Consider the following 16,359-nt stretch of genomic DNA (forward strand, 5'->3'; position numbering starts at 1 on the left):
CAAAGAAAATTTCCCAGGACATAGACATATCAGATATTGGCAGAAAGCTTCCATTCTTGTTAATCTAACTACACTATCCAATTTACAGTAGCTATTACAGTGAAAGAATACCATGCTATTGTTTAAGAAGAGTGCACAATTTTGAACATAAAAAGTTATTAATAAACAAATGAGGCACATTTGGGCAGTCTTGATACAAAATTTTGAACAGAAATGCAATGGTTCAATGGATCAGTCTAAAACTTTGCACATACACTGCTGCCATTTAGTGGCCAAAATCTAAATTGCAACTGGGCTGGAATAATACATTATGACCTTTCTCTTGTATTTCAAAATGATAGTACAAAAAAATACAAAATAACATTTTTTAAATTTTTATATTATCTTTTACCAGATCTATTGTGTTATATTCTCCTACATTAATTTCACATTTACACAAACTTCAAAGTGTTTCCTTTCAAATGGTACCAAGAATATGCATATCCTCGCTTCAGGGCTTAAGTTACAGGCAGTTAGATTTGGGTATGTAATTTTAGGCGAAAATTGAAAAAAAGTGTCGGACCCTTAGGAGGTTTAAGGGATGCAGAGGCTGTCAGAGGGGGAGAAAGGTCGAGTATCTGTGAAGGTCCGATGGTGGTGAATACCGGTAGGCCTACACTGCAGCCTGAGTAGGCCCTATCACAGCAGCAGGACCCAGAAATGATTAATGTGAAGAAGGTGGATTTTGTGTCTTTTATAGCGATGGGAGTAAACGGCACTGCACAAGTTGAAAAGAAGTCAAGAAAGATCAACATAATTTCTGCAACTGAACGCTTTCTGGGATTAAAATATTTAATGAGGATCTACATGGTGTACTTTTTTTTAACCTTTATTTAACTATGCAAGTCAGTTAAGAACAAATTCTTATTTTCAATGACAGCCTAGGAACCGTGGGTTAACTGCCAGTTCAGGGGTTAACTGTCTCATGCGGTCCCACCCTCTCAGGCCCCAAAGACTTTATTTTTTCATGACTGAAGGAAATAGGAATGTCGTTTTTGGAAATGTTTAACATAATGTTATTTTCCCTTCACCATAACGGAATTCACATTTACTCGATTTTTCTTCTCACCTCCGTCCAGTTGGTGGCGGCAACACACCATTTGCGTGTAGATCGCCATAAAACCTCACGGAAGAAAAAGTAAACGGAAGTAAGCGTTGAACAAGAACATTTTTCACGTTAGCGTTTTTGTTAGATTCATTAACACAATGAAACTCAAACTGTGACTCATTTAACTGCACAGCATCACATACTTGCCCCAGGTATTCTTTACTTTGCGTTGGAGACAGGACTTGGTTGATAGATGTTATCTAGGTAACGCAGCCTAGCTAGTAGCAGTTAACAATGGCTAACTGTATGGTTTTTCACACTCAAATAGCCTCCATCATGGAGGTACTAGCGAATGCAGCCGTGGCAGAGATCTGTAAACTAGTAGACGACGACTATGCAGTGTTTCGTTTAGAAATTTCTCAAAGCCAGAAAGAAAACAGGGGATTGCGGAGGAAACTACAGTTAATAGAACTGAAGGTGGCACGTGAGCGCGCAGAGAGGACAACGCGAGATCGCGTCCTCGCCAGTCGTCCCAGCAGTGTCAAGATCATTGACCGATTCAGAGGAATGGCAAGAGGTACATTTAGTAGAAGGCCGAGCTGCGCGGCCTGTCTCTGAACTGCACATGTGTAACTTTAGATGTGATAACCAGAAATGGTTCGTGGTCCGTTTTTGGATAGTATGCAGTAATTCCCCTGATTACTAAGCTATCTTGCACAAAAACACAATATCATATTCTAACCTGATTGTTGATTTACTGCATCTCCTATTATTTACTCAATAAAAACAATGTGATGCATGGAACATAATCAATCAATCTATAATCAATACATTATGAAAATTGTTACCTTACATCCTTGCCAATTCTAGACAGTGTCAATAGTGTATAATATACTGTTGAGCATTGACAGTAGCTAACCTAACCACTTCTTTAATTAAGCAATAAGCCTGAGGTGATGTGGTAATATACTATGGCTCTAATGGCTGTTCTTATGCACAATGCAACACGGAGTGCCTGGATACAGCCCTTAGCCATGGTATATTGGCCATATACCACAAACCCCAGAGGTGCCATATTGCTATTATAAACTGGTTACAAATGTAATTAGAGCAGTAAAAATACATGTTTTGCCATACCTGTGGTATACGGTCTGATATGCCATGGCTGTCAGCCAATCAGCATTCAGGGCTTGAACCACCCAGTTTATAACCCCCAATCACTCTCTCAGGTGAAGGACATCTCACTGGAGGCCACAGGAGCTTTGTGAAGCCAGCGGGACACAATACATGGAGAGATGACCAACCAATCACCATTGATGAGGGGAATGGAACCTCAACCCAGCACATTATTGTGATAGAGGTTAGTGTAATACATTTACATTTAAGTCATTTAGCAGACACTCTTATCCAGAGCGACTTACAACTTACAAATTGGAACTAGGCAAGTCAGTTAAGAACAACTTCTTATTTACAATGACGGCCTAGGAACAGTGGGTTAACTGCCTTGTTCAGGGGCAGAACGACAGGTTTTTACCTTGTCAGCTCGGGGATTCGATCTTGCAACCTTTCGGTTACAAGTCCAACGCTCTAACCACTAGGCTACTGGCAGGCCCCTACCTGCCGCCCACATTGTTGCATAAAACATGACAGTTACTTTGTAAATCAAATGTGGTTTGCTTATTTCAGAAAGGCTCCCCTCAGCTATTCACTTGCCATAGGGGAGCGTGTGAGACTTCTCTATGACATTGTTATCCAATTCAACTCATGTACCGGTAATAAACTCCTTTCTCTTGTGTCAGTCTGCAGATGCAGAGGCTGCAGGTCCTGGAGTCAAGCAGGAGAGGTCTGAAGGAGAAGAGGACCCACGGCACAGCAAAGACATCCAGACTGGAGAGGCTGGATCACCCCCTGTAGCCACAGAGGACCCCACCACCAACCCAGCGCAGCCCAGGACCCAACGTAGCATCACGGAGGTCAGTGGAACGATGGAGGTTAGTGGAACGCCGAACGTCGTCCTCAAGTCAGAAACAGACATCGAGACTTTAACGGGGCTGGGTCGACTGAGCTGTCCTCCTGCTCCCTGCTCTGAGCATTTACTTTATGGTAACTCGAGCCCGAGGCCGGTTCTGTCCCATCAGGACCCAAGTGACTCGTTATATACTGTCAATGATCCATCCTGTTCATACACTACAGGGACAGAGATGATACCTGGTGACATGCCTGTGGGCTTAGAGTTACACACTGATCTGTCTAGAGGGGACTGGAACCGGTACAGTAGTAGTGTATACTCTGAAGGGTGCCTAGATAAGAAAAGGGAGGGTCTGGTCGTAGATGAGGTTACTGTGAAAGTGGAGGGCGACATTCCTCTGACATGGAATGCAGACGAGGCTCAGTTAGGAGAAGGACACTCGCAGGGCAACACTAGTGACTTCTTAGACTACAGGGAAAGCTTAGAGACAAATCTAAATGTCGCAACCAACTTCCCTTTATATGCGTTCAGGGATCGCGACCCAGTGTCAACGTCAATGGCACCTTCCGATTCACAGGTATTGAACTCAAAAGACAGGGCTAGAGTCCAGACTCAGGGTGGGGGAGCCACATCAGGCAATAGTAAAGAGAAACGGTTCCTCTGCATGTTTTGTAACAAAGGCTTCAGCTGCCTCCAGAAGGTGGAGGTCCACCAGAGGATCCACACAGGGGTAAAACCCTTCAGCTGTACCCAGTGTCACATGCGCTTCGCCCAAGCTGGCACACTGAAGAGGCACCAGAGGGTCCACACAGGGGAGAAACCTTTCAGCTGTACTCAGTGTCACATGCGCTTCGCCCAGGCCGGTGACCTGAAGAGGCATCAGAGGGTCCACACGGGAGAGAGGCCCTTCGCCTGTATGCACTGCAGGAAGAGGTTCTCAGAGAGGAGCTACCTCAGGATGCACCAGCAGAAAAAACATTCTACTCTATAACATAGAAAGTAAAAATTCCACTCTATAGCTTCTGAATTTTAGATCAAACCCTGCATTAAAGACAAAGATGAATTGTCATTGTTGTCTGCAGAAAAGATCCACAGATGAATTTGGAATAATGAGAGTAACAGATTTCAGTGTTGAATATTCCTGTGTAGAATATTGCATCCAGACACTGTGTGATATTTTAGTCGTATATAAGCCTAAAACGTTGGTTACATATTGTGTTTGTACTATGTAGGCAATATGATGTTCACAAATTTCTATTTCATTGCTTCAGTTCAACAACTGTTTTTTCCCCCCCAAGACACTTGAATGAATGTAGTTTCAAGTTAATGCAGATTTTTTTGTTGATGTTTGTGTGGTTTTCATATGGTGTATTTAACACTTGTATAATAAACACAAAATGTGTTTAATAAACACAAAATGTGACTTTTCATTCTAAGACTTTCATTGAGACTATCTTTAGTTAGCATGCATCTATATACACTTACTAAATATACCTACACATACCCACACACTAACAGACACCTACTGTACACATCAAAATATTTTAGTCAGGTTTGTCTGATGACTTTTGACTTATCATAGCTGACTTATTTTTACCCACGACATCATATTTATGTCCTCCATGATGGGTTTAACAACAATGAAGTCATTCTGGAACTACAGTTAAGGACTTAAACTTAGTGTGGATGGGTAAACACTATGTTGAAAGTGTGTTTATTATCGTGTGTGTATACATACCTGAGGGAGTGTATGTCTGTGTAATCTGCATCACCTCTCTCTTCCAGGAGGAGGGTCCAGAGGTGGTGCTGGTGAAGGAGGAGGGGTGTGAGGAGGGTTTGGGGAACCCTGAGGGGACCATGGTCATGGAGGATAACCAGACTTCACCTCTTGAACCCACAGAGGAACCATCTGAGCAGCACAGGACTACACACAGTCTCACTGAGGTGAGCCAACGGAAACTACTGTCTGAATGGTATTAGGTCAGGACCCGTATCCACAAAATGTGTCAGAGTAGGTTTGCCTTTTCTATTTGGAAAGGTCCTAGATTAGCACTCGTACTCTGAGACTAGGGGCCCAGGTCTTGATTCATTTTGTTGTAATTGTGGGACGATGCCTTTGAATTATTCGTTTCATTTGATTACTTGGCACTCTTTAAAGTTACATGCTAGCTGTACCTGAAGACTTCCAGTCTTTGCGCTTAGCTAGTTTGCACTGGCTTGCAAAATTGCCTCTAACTTCCTGCATACTGGACGCAGAGACGTAAAAATTGTATCCACAATTTAATCTGATTCTGGGGAAATCATGAACAATCCCTTTAAAGAGTGCCAAGTAATCAAATCAACTAACATGTTTGCCTAGTACTTATATCAGTCCCTCATTGCCCAATCAGAAGATGCTCCATAGCAGGATGCTCCTATCAGATTTCTTGATCCAACATCCTCTCACTCTGTATCTCTTACAGTCAGTAGACATGGAGGATGGGAAGCCTGATCTGTTGCTGGTCAAAGAGGAAATAGAAGATGGACCAGAGAGCATTGATTTGATGAGTGGACTAAAGATGGGGGAGCAAGGTAAGGGAGAAATACATATAGCCTACATGCAGTAATAATCTTCAATGGGAATAGTGATGCACCTGGCTTTTATTTTTGTATTAAACACATATGAAACCCTATGATTACTTCATTTATTAAACAATATCAATACAATTTGTATAAAATACAATAACTAAAATATGTAAACTGAGTGTACAAAACATTATGAAGACCTGCTCTTTCCATGATACAGACTGACCAGGTCTATGATCCCTTATTGATGTCACTTGTTAAATCCACTTTAATCCGTGTAGACAAAGAGAGGAGACGGGTTAAAGAAGGATTTTTAAGCCTTGCGACAATTGAGACTTGGATTGTGTATGTGTGCCAATCAGAGGGTGGGTAAGACAAAATATTGAAGTGCCTTTGAACGGGTTATGGTAGTAGGTGTCATGCGCACCGGTTTGAGTGTGTCAAGAACTGCAACGCTGCTGGGTTTTTCCTGCTCAACGGTTTCCTGAGTGTATCAAGAATGGTCTACCACCCACACGACATCCAGCCAACTTAACACAACTGTGGAAAGCATTGGCGTCAACATGGGCCAGCATCCCTGTGGAACGCTTTCAACACCTTGTAGAGTCCATGTCCCAACGAATTGTGGCTGTTCTGAAGGGAAATGGGGGTGCCACTCAATGTTAGGAAGGCGTTCCTAATGTTTGTACACTCAGTGTATATCAACATAAGTCAGACATCACCAGGCAAATAACACACTAAAAATCCATGTCTAAAAATCCATACATGTGTCATGTTTGTTAAGTCTGGACAGTAACATTTTCCTGTAGGTGGTTGGCTGGAAGCTAACAGAGGAGACTGGGAAGACATCTTGGATTCCCAAACCCAGACGGGTGCAGCCAAGGGCCCGGGGGACAACATCACTGAGCAGGCCAGGACGAGAGGTGACATAATGGAGGTCAGTGGATGGGACCGTGTCCTCAACTCTGGGCTGGGGAACAACACTGTTAACCACAACAAGAAAAACATTTTTTTAACACAAATCAACATCTGAACTTAGTCTCCATGACAACAGACTGGCTGAGACCAGGGCTAGGCATAGATTTTGTCTGCGAAGGTGGGGGGGTGTTTGTATGCAGGTTGAGAGAACAGACACAGACTTGGCTAGCAATGCTCCATCCTGCTCCTATAATTGTGTTTCAGAGAGACTGATGACGCCTCAGGTTAACCCCCTAACAGGTGCTGCCTTCAACCTGCCTTCTTTAAGATATATTAACTGGAACATGGACCCTGTGACAACACAGACACTCCCTGGCCTTCGACCTCCTCACACTCTCCTAATGTTAAACCAGACCTCAGACAATGCCAGTGCCTTAACTCTAAATGGTTACTACAAGCCCATTGACAAATGACAGTAGTAGAGATGGAATAAGTAAAAGTGGTGGCGCCAAAGAGAAGCGCCTCACGTTTTTATTCTGTGGGAAAGCCTTCAGTTTCCCCAAACAGGTGGAGATCCACCAGAGGATGCACATGGGGGAGAAATTGTTCAGCTGCCACCTGTGCCGGGACAGTTTCTCGGACTCATCCAACCTGAAGAGGGTCCACCTAGGGGAGAAATCATTCAATTGCCTCCAGTGTGAGAAGAGGTTCTCCCACCAACACCAGCTGAAGATGCACCTGAAGGTTCACACGGGATAGAGGCCATTCACCTGTCCGCACTGCGGGAAGAGGTTCTCAGAGAGGAGATAACTCAGGACACACCAGCAGAAAATGCACATGGCCCATGTATAGTGAAATGTAAAGTAGTACTAGTTATACTGAACAAAAATATAAATGCATCATGCAACAATTGGGTGAGTTACAGTTTATATTAGGAAATCAGTCAATTGAAATGAATTCATCAGGCCCTAATCAATGGATTTCACATGGCTGGGCAGGGGTGCAACCATGGGTGGGCCTGGGAGGGCATAGGCCCCCCCCCTGGTGAGCCTGGCCAATCAGAATGAGTTTATTCCCTCAAAAGGGCTTTATTACAGACAGAAATACTCAGTTTCATCAGCTGTCCGGGTGGCTGGTCTCAGACGATCCCGCAGGTGAAGGGTTACACGTGGTCTAAGGCCAGTTGGATACAGTCAAATTCTCTAAAACAACATTGAAAGCGGCTTATGGTTGAGAAAATAACATTCCGTTCACTGGCAACAGCTGTGGTGGACATTCCTGCACTCAGCATGCCAATTGTACGCTCCCTCAAAACTTGAGATATCTGTGGCTTTGTGTTGAGACAAAACTACACATTTTAGAGTGGCCTTTATTGTCCCCAGCAAAAGGTGCACCTGTGTAATGATCATGCTATTTAATCAGCTTCTTGATATGCCACACCTGTCAGGTGGATGGATTATCTTGGCAAAGGAGGAATGCTCACTGACAGGGATGTAGACAAATTAGTGCACAACATTTAAGAAAAATAAGCTTTTTGTGCGTATGGAACATTTCTGGGGTCATATATTTCAGCTCATGAGACATGGAACCAACACTTTACATGTTGCGTTTATATTTTTGTTCAGTATAGTTTGTTGGTAGTTAATTCTGTTGGTTTTGGATGTCGTAGGGAACTGGATGCGGTGAACTGAGGAAAGAATTAGAATGATAAGGTGATGGTTGGTGTGATGGTATCCGTAAAAATGCTTCACTGATGAAGTGACAACTATGTCCCTTTAGATTGATGCTGGTTATTTATAGTGAGATAAAGATAGTGCCTTAGTTCATGTTTACTTGACATGAAGTAGTGAAGATGTATGTAATGTTGAACTTTTCGAAAGTATTCAAAAAAAATATTTATGAAGTAGTGAAGCTGTGTGTAAGTCCCGTATGTGAGTGTATGACAGTTTTGTTGAAATTAAAGACAAAATCGACTGTGTGCTGACTGATTTGTAAAGAAAAGAAAATCCCTCATCTCAATCGAACCAGAACATTATACTTCATTCTTGAATCAACATATACAGTGCATTCAGAAAGTATTCTGACTTTTTCAACATTTTGTTACATTACAGCCTTATTCTAAAATTGATTAAGTCGTTTCTTCCCCTTATCAATCTACACACAATACCCGTAGCCAATTTTGCACATTTATAAAACAATATATTCCAAAAATTACCTTATTTACAAAAATATTCTGACCCTTTGTTATTAGACTTGAAATTGAGCTCAGGTGCATCCTGTTTCAATTGATCATCCTTAATGTTTCTACAACTTGATTGGAGTCCACATGTGGTAAATTCAATTGATTAGACATGATTTGGAAAGGCACACACCTGTCTATATAAGGTCCCACAATTGACAGTGCATGTCAGCACAAGAACCAAGTCATGAGGTCGAAGGAATTGTCTGTGGCGCTCCGAGACAGGAGTGTCAAGGCACAGATCTGGGGAAGGGTACCAAAAAATGTCTGCAGTATTGAAAGTCCCCAAGAACATAGTGGCCTCTATTATTCTTAAATGGAAGAAGTTTGTAACCACCAAGACTCTTCCTAGAGCTGGCTGCCTGGCCAAAAGGAGAAATCGGGAGAGAAGGGCCTTGGTCAGGGAGGTGACCAAGAACCCAATTGTCACTCTGAGAGAGCTCCAGAGTTCCTCTGTGGAGATGGGAGAACCTTCCAGAAGGACAGCCATCTCTGCAGCACTCCACCAATCAGGCCGTTATAGTAGAGTGGCCAGACGGAAGCCGCTCCTCAGTTAAAGGCACATGACAGCCCGCTTGGCGTTTGCCAAAAGGTACCTAACGGACTCTCAGACAATGAGAAACAAGATTCTCTGGTCTGATGAAACTAAGATTGAACTCTTTGGCCTGAATGCCAAGTGTCATGTCTTGGGGAAATCTGCCACCATCCCTACGGTGAAGCATGGTGGTGGCAACCTCATGCTGTGGGGATGTTTTTCAGTGGCAGGGACTGGGAGAGTAGTCAGGATCGAGGGAAAGACAAACGGAGCAAAGTACAGAGAGATCCTTGATGAAATCCTGCTCCAGGGCGCTCAGGACCTCAGACTGGGGCGAAGGTTCACCTTCCAACAGGACAATGACCCTAAGCACACAGCCAAGACAACGCAGGAGTGGCTTTGTTCACACGTACGCCTGCCCCACCTGTCAGAAGCGCTTCGCTCATGCGAACTATGTGAAGAGACACCAGGCCATTCACACCAAGGACAAGCCCTTCAAGTGCAAATTATGTAACAAGAGCTTCTCCTTCCTGACTAGTCTCTGAATGTCCTTGAGTGGCCCAGCCAGAGCCTGTACTTGATCCAGATCGAACATATAGGGAGAGACCTGAGAATAGCTGTGCAGCGACGCTCCCCATCCAGTCTGACAGAGTGTGAGAGGATCTGCATAGAAGAATGGGAGAAACCCCAAAATATAGGTGTGCCAAGCTTGAAGCGTCATACCCAAGAAGACTTGAGGCTGTAATCGCTGCCAAAGGTGCTTCAACAAAGTACTGAGTAAAGGGTAAATGTGATATTTCAGTTATGTTTTTTATAACTGTTTTTTGCTTTGTCATTATGGGGTATGTGTGTAGATTGATGAGGAAGAAGAAAAACGGTCATACATTCCAGAATAAGACTGTAATGTAACAAAATGTGGAAAAAGTTAAGGGGCCTGAATACTTTCCGAATGCACTGTATGGAGCATTTTCTTTTTTTATAATAAATTGCAATGACTCCATATTGGTAGGTACTTGAATCAGTGTTAGAGATGGGCTTGATTGTGGTTAACATTTTATAATGTCATGTAATGTTTCTGTCTGTACAGCGAAGAATTTCTTATATAAACCTTTATGCTTTTCTGTACAATCTTTATTTGCAGTCTGCAGTCCATGAAGACCTGCTGATATCCGGTGTTGCTGGCGGGAGAGACTGGACCTCTGAAGCTGCCTGTCACAAATCCTGGTCCCGGATCAGGACCCTGGATCAGGAGCCGTCACTCGTCCTTACCGAGTCAGAACCAGGACCCAACCACGAGGGACAGAGACTCCACCACTACATAGAACACAACCAGTGGACAGGTGGACTGAACAACCTCAGTACTGGTGGTCATCAGAGAGACAGAGGCTCCAGTCAGGGATCCATTCTGCAGCCCAGACCCTTCTCTTCACAGTCTCAGTGCAGGGATGAAGCAGGGCCTGGGGCTGATAGAGATAGACCCTCCTGTTCCTATGATACAAACACCACCGTATCCATGATGAACAAAGCAGGTCACCCTGGGCTTCAGCCTTTACTGAGAGTGGTGGGCGATCCCCCTGGTGGGAGTTTAACAGGAAGTCTGTCTTCCCCTTCAGGATCTCGCCTAATGCCTGGTGACTGGGTTCATAGAAAGCCTGGACCTGGGTCTAGCCTTCCTCAGCTACATCATGGTTACCCCACGAATATAGACAGGGTCAGGATGGGCGTTCACCACGAGCGATACCTAGCCTGTAGCACAGCACACAATCCCAACAACACCCAAACAATGGCTAGAGGTCAAGGAGGGAGCTCAAAGACTAACCACCTGATGGTGGTGTCTCCTGCTTCTACCTCTGGTGTCATTGGGTCACAACGTGTGAGGCCGAGCGTTAGGACGGAAGCCGGCAAGACGTACGCCTGCCCCACCTGTCAGAAGCGCTTCGCTCATGCGAACTATGTGAAGAGGCACCAGGCCGTTCACACCAAGGACAAGCCCTTCAAGTGCAAACTATGTTACAAGAGCTTCTCCTTCCTGACTAGCCTTATCAGACATAGGAGTGTCCACAATGGGGAAAAATCGTAGCAGTGTGCCTTGACATGTACACAGGAGATGTCTGGGAACTATTCTTTAGTTGAATTATTATAGTTATCATGTCTAGTTTCTTGGGGTAAGAGGGTAATTAAACCACATACCCCTCATTAACCCTTTGTTAACTTGCTATTTGAAATTGGATTGTAAAATACTTATTTTTATGAGAGTTGCTAACACACTGTTCTTTCTAAGCAAGTCTTCTCTCAGCTGTAAAGACCGTGATCATAGGAGATTTGAAGTGTATTATAATAAGCAGTATCTTATTTCCAAGAACAGCGCGAGTACCTTTTTCATTGAACCACACCCATTGTGTAAATGGAAGTGAACAATGACCAATAACTATTTCCACGTCAGCGTTTTTATTGTTATTTAGACTTTTATTAACACCCTGGAACTCAAAATATGACTAATTTAACTGCACAGCATCACATACTTTCCCCAGTTAGTGTTTAATGCGTTCCGGTAACTCAGAGCTCCCCAGGTCACCCGCCTCTCGTGCATATTTTTTGTTCCGGCACCTCCTGATTTACAAATTAAGCACTGATTACATGATTAAACAACCAAAGTTATTCTACAACATTCCCAGATTTTTTTGGTGTCTTGTTTTCGTTCTATTGTAAGGCCTACATGAAATGTACAAAATGTGTTTGTATGTAAAAATTATTGAAAACACATATTGCCATTTTTTATAATAAACTCCAATGGCTCCATATTGTTAGGTACTTGAATCACACTGTTAGACATGGGCTTGATTGTGATTAACATGTTCTAATATTATGTAATGTTTCTGTATGTACAGCGAATCGTTTTTTTCAGGTAGCCTAGCGGTTAAGAGTGTTGGGCCAGTAACCGAAAGGTCGCTGGTTTGAATACCCAAGCATGACTAGGTGGAAAAACCTGTTGATGTGCCCATGAGCAAGACACTTAACCCTAGTCGCTTCTGTATGTCGTTCTGAATCAGAGCGTCTGCTAAATGACTAAAACGCAAATGTAATAAACCTTTATGCTTTTCTGCACAATCTTTGTTTGCAGTCTGCAGTCCATGAAGACCTGCTGATATCCAGTGTTACTGGTGAGAGAGAGTGGACCTCTGAGATGGCTGGTCACAAAGACCTGCCCCGGATCACGACCATGGATCAGGAGCCATCACTCTTCCTTCCCGAGTCGGAACCGGGACCAAACCACACAGAGCACATCTGGCGGGGAGTGAGCCGGCAACCGGAGCATTACTGGCATCAATATCTCAGGTGCCACCTACCACTGATGTTCCCTTGAACAAGGAACTTAACCCCCTAAACTGCTCATTGGACGGTGCACTGCAGCTGCTCTCTGCTCCAGCCTCTACAACCTAATGTGTGTTTGTATGTATGTGTGTAAATCAGGGGGTTGGATAAAAGCAGAAGAAACATTTCCATCACACAATCCCAATAACAATGGCTAGAGTTCAAAGACTGGCTCCTGCTTCTACCACATTATAACGTGGGAGGCCAAGTATTAGGACAGACAAGCCATACCAGCCGTATGTGTAGGAAGCGCTTCTCTGAGGCTAAGTATGTGAAGAGGCCGTTCACGCCAAGGAAAGGCCCTTTAAGTGGAAACTAAACTCAGCAAAAAAAGAAACGTCCCTTTTTCAGGACCCTGTCTTTCAAAGATAATTTGTAAATATTCAAATAACTCCACAGATCTTCATTGTAAAGGATTTAAACACTGTTTCCCATGCTTGTTCAATGAACCATAAACAATTAATGAACATGCATCTGTGGAACAGTCGATAAGACACTAACAGCTTACAGACGGTAGGTAATTAAGGTCACAGTTATGAAAACTTGCGTGAACGTGTCTTAGGCATGCTGCAAGGAGGCATGAGGACTGCAGATGCGGCCAGGGCAATACATTGCAATACGACAGCGCTACAGGGAGACAGGACGGACAGCTGATCGTCCTCGCAGTGGCAGACCACTTGTAACCCACCTGCAGAGGATCGGTAAATCCAAACATCACACCTGCGGGACAGGTACAGGATGGCAACAACTGCCCGAGTTACACCAGGAACGCACAATCCCTCCATCAGTGCTCAGACTGAGGCTGGACTGAGGGCTTGTATACCTGTTGTAAGGCAGGTCCTCACCAGACATCACCGGCAACAGCGTCGCCTATGGGCACAAACCCCGCGTCGCTGTACCAGACAGGACTGGGGAAAAAATGCTCTTCACTGACGAGTCGCGGTTTTGTCTCACCAGGGGTGATGGTCAGATTCGTGTTTATCGTCGAAGGAATGAGCGTTATACCGAGGTACTCGGGAGTGGGATTGATTTGGAGTTGGAGGCTCCGTCATGGTCTGAGGCGGTGTGTCACAGCATCATCAGACTGAGCTTGTTGTCATTGCAGGGAATCTCAACGCAGTGCGTTACAGGGAAGACATCCTCCTCCCTCATGTGGTACCCTTCCTGCAGGCTCATCCTGACATGACCCTCCAGCATGACAATGCCACCAGCCATACTGCTCGTTCTGTGCATGATTTCCTGCAAGACCGGAATGTCAGTGTTCTGCCATGGCCAGAAAAGAGCCCGGATCTCAATCCCATTGAGCACGTTTGGAACCAGTTAGATCGGAGGGTGAGGGCTAAGGCCATTCCCCCAGAAATGTCTGGGAACTTGCAGGTGCCTTGGTGGAAGAGTGGGGTCATCTCACAGCAAGAACTGGCAAATCTGGTGCAGTCCACGAGGAGGAGATGCACTGCAGTACTTAATGTAGCTGGTGGCTACACCAGATACTGACTGTTACTTTTGATTTTGACCCCTTTGTTCAGGGACACATTATTCAATTTATGTTAGTCACATGTCTGTGGAACTTGTAGAGTTTGTCTCAGTTGTTGAATCTTGTTATGTTCAAACAAACATTTACACATGTTAAGTTTGCTGAAAATCAACGCAGTTGACAGTGAGAGGACGTTTCTTTTTTTGCTGAGTTTACAAGTTGATTTGATCCATACTACGACAGTTGATATTGCTCGTCCGCATGCGGATGACTAGCAGGCTTGTGCATGTCGCACGTGGCTAGTCAAATGTCGAACTCTTCATTGAGACATTGCTGAAACATCAAGCCATTGTCTAGTAAGTGCCACATTTTCATTTGTGCCTCAAATCAAAATGAAAGAAAAGTTATCTTGCAAATTCAGCAGGATATGGTGTGAAATAGGCTTGTTTAAGTGCCGTCTTTATTGTATTACTTATCGTTAATGCCGTCTTTGGTGTGGTTATCAATGCATGAGCACCTTTTTTCTCACTTCTATCAATACAAATCATTGTATTAAATCATGCACAAGTTTTACTGTGCGTGAAGTTTCAAATACATTGTCATTACTGTGTAATATGATAGGTATTTTAACATTACAAATATTTTTTTTTACAAAACATTTTTTTATTAATAAAATATTTACAGTAATCAGTCATATTCCTCAAATGAAGGGGATGATGACGCAATCTTTGAGAGGTAGGAAATACAAGTTAATTGGTCCTCAACTCGCAGCTCAGACACTTCATTCAGGATAAATGGAGTTAGCCTGCCGGGGAGCAGGTTAATTCTGAAGGATTCGTTGCCATAGAAATGTACCTGGCAAAAAGGTGAGCCACTTTCGTGGTACCGGTTATCCCGAATGGATCTCAAGAGTTGACCAAAGTTACCTCGCTAACTCCTCAAACCATGTATGTAGTATAGGGCTCAAGGTACGCTTACATTCTCACATATTACACATACGTGTTGTCTTGTTGTTTGGTGTGCTGGCATAGCTAAAACACTGTCATTGAAGTGTAACACTATATTTTTGGTTTGTGCTGTTCTTTGAAGGGAGTAAGTAGTACAGTGTTGCACGAGATCTTCCGTTTTTGGTAATTTCTCTCATTTCTCAGAACAAGAATAGACTGACAAGTTTCAGAAGACTATTTTGAGCCTGTAATCGAACCCACAAATGCTGATGTTTTCTAATGATCAATTAGCCTTTTAAAATGATAAACTTGGATTAGCTAACACAATGTGCCATTGGAAGACAGGAGTGATGGTTGCTGATAATGGTCCTCTGTACATCTATGTAGATATTCCATTAGAAATCAGCCGTTTCCAGCAACAAAAGTAATTTACATCATTAACAATGTCTACACTGTATTTCTAATCAATGGACAAACATTTAGCTTTTCTTTCAAAAACAAGGACATTTTTAAGTGACTCCAAACTTTTGAACAGTAGTGTACATCCTTATTTATCTGCCATAGGGGAGCTTGTGAGACTTCTCTATGACTTTGTTATCCAATTCAACTCAAGTACCAGTAATACGACCCAGTGTCCACTTCATTGGGGCCTTCCCGATTCACATGGCTCCGTCCTTTTCGATCAGGTATTGAACTCAAAAGACCAAAGTGCCAAGGCGCAGGGAGGGGGAACCACATCAGGCAATAATAAAGACAAACTGTTCCTCTGCATGTTCTGTAACAAAGGCTTCAGCTGCTCCCAGAAGGTGGAGATCCATCAGAGGGTCCACACAGGGGTGAAACCCTTCAGCTGTACACAGTGTCACATGTGCTTTGCCCAGGCTGGCAACCTGAAGAGGCACCAGAGGGTCCACACAGGGAAGAAATCCTACAGCTGCCCCCAGTATGAGAAGAGGTTTTCCTGCCAGCACCAGCTGAAGATGCACCTGAAGGCCCACACGGAAGAAAGGCCGTTCACCTGTACGCACTGCGGAAAGAGGTTCTTGGAAAGCTGCTACCTCAGGATACACCAGCAGAAACACCATTCTACTCTATAACATAGAAATGAACCATATCACTCGATAGCTTCTGACGTTTAGATCAAACTCTGCATTAAAGACAAATATAAATGGTCATTGTTTTCAACAGAAAATACCCATAGATGAATAAAACCCATTAGGCTACAATACCTCTGGCTGTATACAACAATCTAT

The 16,359-nt window shown here is 43.6% G+C and overlaps 1 protein-coding gene across 3 annotated transcripts; it reads left to right on the plus strand.

Annotated features, from left to right (window-relative positions):
* Positions 1-1,141: 1,141 nt before the first annotated feature.
* Positions 1,142-14,716, plus strand: LOC129841225 (uncharacterized). 3 transcript variants are annotated; one of them, XM_055909390.1, is made up of 7 exons: positions 1,142-1,664; positions 2,317-2,447; positions 2,887-3,078; positions 4,842-5,000; positions 5,519-5,627; positions 6,431-6,558; positions 10,455-14,716. In XM_055909390.1, exons 1-7 carry the CDS (start codon positions 1,382-1,384, stop codon positions 11,391-11,393), a joined length of 1,941 nt encoding a protein of 646 aa, XP_055765365.1. In that variant the 5' UTR covers positions 1,142-1,381; the 3' UTR covers positions 11,394-14,716. The 3 variants fall into 3 exon arrangements, with proteins under 3 accessions (XP_055765365.1, XP_055765366.1, XP_055765367.1); XM_055909391.1 differs by having other exon boundaries at positions 2,887-3,060; XM_055909392.1 differs by lacking the exon at positions 10,455-14,716 and adding an exon at positions 6,804-7,175 and having other exon boundaries at positions 1,144-1,664.
* Positions 14,717-16,359: the final 1,643 nt, after the last annotated feature.

This window comes from Salvelinus fontinalis, chromosome 42 (genome assembly GCF_029448725.1).
Source record: "Salvelinus fontinalis isolate EN_2023a chromosome 42, ASM2944872v1, whole genome shotgun sequence".
Lineage (NCBI taxonomy): Eukaryota > Metazoa > Chordata > Actinopteri > Salmoniformes > Salmonidae > Salvelinus > Salvelinus fontinalis.